Source organism: Ziziphus jujuba, chromosome 3, assembly GCF_031755915.1.
Source record: "Ziziphus jujuba cultivar Dongzao chromosome 3, ASM3175591v1".
NCBI classification, from domain to species: Eukaryota; Viridiplantae; Streptophyta; class Magnoliopsida; order Rosales; family Rhamnaceae; genus Ziziphus; species Ziziphus jujuba.
The window spans coordinates 7,411,668-7,416,391 of NC_083381.1; the positions used below are offsets into that span (position 1 = coordinate 7,411,668).

The following is a 4,724-nucleotide window of genomic DNA, read 5'->3' on the forward strand; positions in this document are numbered from 1 at the left end:
CGTGGAGTGCGAATGGGCAAAGTTTAAGTATCAAAATAAGTCAACCTAAAGATGTGCAGATATAATAGCTATACATATTAATTATAAAAAGACATATTTTACATATGCATTATTGGATCAGTCACACTTTATTGTACATATATATACATATATATATATATATATAGTTGACTGCAACTGCCCGCTACTGCACCACCGCTTCCTTAATTGAAGACCATAACCATTAGGGAGGTATGCCCATGAATTATAGGTCGTTTGCAATCAATTATAATATATTCATTAGCTAAAACAGAGAAAAATGGAATAAATATCGTCAGTAATCATAAATTTTTGTGTTTTATGGGTTCCCAGCAGAGTTATATGTAGAGATCCATAATTAATGCATCTGCATGCCTGCATGCAGTCAGTACATTATTATTTATTACATGCATATATGCATGGCAGAAGCTGATGGAGATCTTCTATTCCATTATAATTTTCTCCGTCTCCGACCAGTAATAAAATCAATCTCATTTAAATAGGTAAGTGATTTTTGTTACTAAATATTTGAATATCAATTTAACAATCACATCAACACTTAACAAGGTTAAGCAATTATAAAAAAAATAAAAATAAAAAATGATATCCATTTGGAGAGTTTTATTACTGTATTTTCGAACAATAATTCTGATTTTGAATTCCTTACATCCAATTCATATTTAGCCTCAAAAAGAAATAAATAAATAAATTTCAGAACCAAAATGATGACTATATATATTTGTCTACGCCAACACATCCCTTCCATACGATTTCAGAATCATCTCATTAAGAAAATCATTCACTTCAAACTTTGATGGACATGAATCACTTTCTTATATTTCTCATTCCATATGTCTTCCCTCTAGCCTTCCTACTTCTTCTATTAAACTTCTTCATACGAAAACCCCACCGCAAAGTTTTCTTACTAGACTTCGCATGTTACAAGCCCCCAGCAACCCAGAAATGCAGCCAAGATGTATTTCTCGATCGAGTTCGAGTCTTAGGGAACTTCTCAGAGAGCAACATGGAATTCATGCAAAGAACATTGGAGAGATCAGGTTTGGGACAGTCAACTTATGTTGCAAGTGCACTACTCAATAAGGACTCCATAAATCCTAGCACGGAAGATGCAAGGAAAGAAGCTGAGGCTGTAATATTTGGGGCAGTGGACCAATTGTTGGAGAAGACGGGAGTGAAGGGTGAGGAAATAGGGATAGTGATAGTAAATTGTAGCATTTTTAATCCTGTGCCTTCTCTTTCTGCTATGGTAGTAAACAGGTACAGGCTTAGAGAGAATGTTTTGAGCTTTAATCTTGGCGGGATGGGGTGTGGTGCTAGTCTTGCTGCTATTGGCCTTGCTAGACAATTACTCCAGGTTTGCTTTTTATTTATTTTCAACTTGTTTAAATCAGCTTTTAATATCAATTATATTTTCCCTTTTTTTTTTTTTTTTTTTTTTTTTGCCGTCAGCATTACAAATTGGGAAAGGGGATTATGGCTAAACCTGGGTGAAACCAAGACTTGCAGTTGTATTCTTAGTGGATTTTTATTTTTTTTTTTAATTTCTTTTTTTTTTTTTTTTTTTTTTTTTTTGCTTTTTTTCCCCTATTTTGTTGCTTTACAAATGTTTGTTAGTATTAATTATAGTTAAAAGATATCTCAAATAGCTATAAACTTGGAAAAGACCCAAAAAAAAAAATTTAAAAAAAAGAACATGAACATCGATTTGAAAACCATTTCAAATAATTTTTATTGTAGTGTTCGTGTTTTCTTCTCTCTCTTCAATTTGTAGTTAATTGAGATAATCTATTTAAACCAACACTAACATTTGAAGTAAACAAACAATACATATTAGTTATAAGATATCTCAAATAGATATAAATTTGGAAGACCCAAAAAAAAAGATCATGAACACCTATTTGAAAACGATTTCAAATAACTTTTATTTTGGTGTTTGTGTTTTCTTTTCTCTCTTCAATTTGTAGTTATTTGAAATGTTTAATATATTTAAACTGATACTAATAATCAAAGTAAACGGACAACGTATAATTAGGTAAAAAAAACAAAAAAACAAAAAAAAAGAAACAAAAATGCGTTGCAAAACAACAGTTTATCATTATAATAATTTTTAATCTAAAGGGAAAACAATTCCTAATCTAAAAGGGTCTTGAACTCATGGCCTTATGGATATGAGTGTGAAAGGTACATTAACTAAATCAACACCATTTGATGACAACTAATTAGTCCATAGTTCATACTTCAAAATCTTTGTATTTCTTTTTTTTAATAAATTAAACCATTTTTCATATACTATGTTTTGGTTTACGTATAGGTAATCTCAATTATTTTTGCATTTAATACCCTATTAAATTATTATTGTTTTCAAAAATTTAAGGCAATAGAAAATAGCTATAACCTTTTGATTTTCACATTTAAAATGTTGCATTTGAGATCTCAATTTCCACTTTTTTTCACAATTTAATTTAATTGGATACTGATGCGAGAAGCACCTGACCAATACTAACACTCAATAGTCAAAATCAAATAATATCAATTAATATCTTTTCGAATAATAATAATAATAATAACATCACTCGATGCTTTTTAATTAGTACCCTTCATTTTTGGTTTTTGCAAATTTGTACCACTATAACTGATTATTTTTTTTTGGCTCAATTGTTTTGGTAAATTTCTTTTGAATTTTGAGGGGTGGGGGATTTGTACTCTATCGTTTGTATAAATAGTTTGTTAACCTTATTATAATTGAGATATATATTTGCTAGAAAATATTAATTTCATTATTGTATTTTTTTATCGTATATTATTTTTTTTTAATAATTTAAGTGTTAAATGTCGAAAATTCTTAACATGTTTCATGTGGTTGTGTTATTATGATACTGTTAACTAATAAATTACTATTATTTCCAAAATCTTTTAGCTGGGAAATATATCAATATCATTACATTTATAGGCTCTTACACATTTAAAACGTTGAATTTGAGATCTCTTAATCTCCACTGTTATAGAATTTGATCTAATTGGGTTATTGGCTAACTCACTCTAATGCGAGAAGCATTAAGTGTCAATTAATCCATTTTAATTACTACCCGTCTAGTTTTAGGATTTTGCATAATAGCACCCCTATTTTGTTTTTTTCAATAAATTGGGGAGGGGGATTTGTACCACTATATAATTTATACATTGGTTGTTATTTAACCTCTTACTTATTCTATCATAAAGAAAAAAAAGAGAGAAAAACCTGTTATTATTATTTAGATATTTATTGGATAAAATTAATTATCATTATTATATATATTTTTTTTATCATACTATTTTCTTTCAATATTTTAAATGTTAATTATCTAAAATTATGAAAATGTTTCGTGCGCTTGTGTTATTAGGATATTGTTAACCACTAACATATGTTTTGGAAGCAATTTCACATTTGCAAAATATATAAATATCTACAATTTGATAACAAGCTCTAATTAATGAATTTCAAAATTATCAGCGTTCAAGTATATAATCATGTCAATATATATATATATATATATATATATAATTATGTTAAACATTGGGGTAGAACAATAAAATATAAATAATCTTAATATTGAAAGTTTTGGTTAACTAAACTTCCTAACAATTTTATTTTATTTTATTTTATTTATTAACTTAATGACACAGGTGCACCATAACTCATATGCTCTAGTGGTTAGCACAGAGAACATCACACAAAACTTCTATCCAGGCAATGATCGTTCCAAACTGCTAACCAATTGCCTATTCCGCGTCGGTGGGGCAGCCATCCTCCTCTCCAATCGACCATCCGATCGCAACATCGCCAAATACGAGCTCATCCACACCGTACATACACACACGGCCAGTATTGACCAATCATACAAATGCGTTTTCCAAGAAGAGGATCACCATGGTAACATAGGCATCACCATAGACAAACACGTCACCTCCATCGCAATGAACGCCTTAGAAATCAACTTCACCAGGATAGCTCGTCTGGTCCTCCCCGTATCCGAACAAATCCTCTACGTAACAAACTTTATCATTAGGTACCTCCACGTGGCGGAAATCAAACCGTATGTTCCAAATTTCAAGAAGGCTGTGGAACACGTGTTGCCTCAGGTTGGGACAAGGCCTATACTGGAAGAATTGCAGAGAAGATTGGGGTTTAACCGGAGAGACTTGGAAGCTTGTAGAATGACTTTATATAGATTTGGGAACATGTCTAGTAGCACTATATGGTATGAATTGGCTTACACAGAGGCTAAAGGAAGGATGAAGAGGGGTGATAGGGTGTGGCACATTGCGTATGGATCCGGGTTTACGTGTAGCAGTCTGATTTGGCGGGCCAGGAAGAATGTTGATCGTGAGGACAAGAATCCTTGGAGTGATGAGATTGATGGATTTCCCATATTTGAGAAGGATATATATTAATATTAATGCGAGAGTTGAGAGACTTAGCATAAAAATAAAATGTATGAGTTGTGGGGATTAATTTGTTTTCATAGAAGGGATTAGAGTTTTTTTTTTTTTTTTAATTATTCCCAAAAGGAAAAGAAAAATACTAGTATTTGTGACACCTCTTGGCAATCCTAGTACGATCCATCTTGACATTTCATTTTTTTTTTTTTTTATGAAAGAAAATACTTAAATTTTATTAACTTAAAATAGAATTGCAATCAGACAGA

At 30.8% G+C, this 4,724-nt stretch overlaps 1 protein-coding gene across 1 annotated transcript; it reads left to right on the top strand.

The window, feature by feature from the left end:
• Positions 1-838: 838 nt before the first annotated feature.
• On the top strand, positions 839-4,470 carry LOC107435253 (3-ketoacyl-CoA synthase 2). Its single transcript, XM_016046816.2, has 2 exons — positions 839-1,393; positions 3,703-4,470. Exons 1-2 carry the CDS (start codon positions 839-841, stop codon positions 4,468-4,470), a joined length of 1,323 nt encoding a protein of 440 aa, XP_015902302.2.
• Positions 4,471-4,724: the final 254 nt, after the last annotated feature.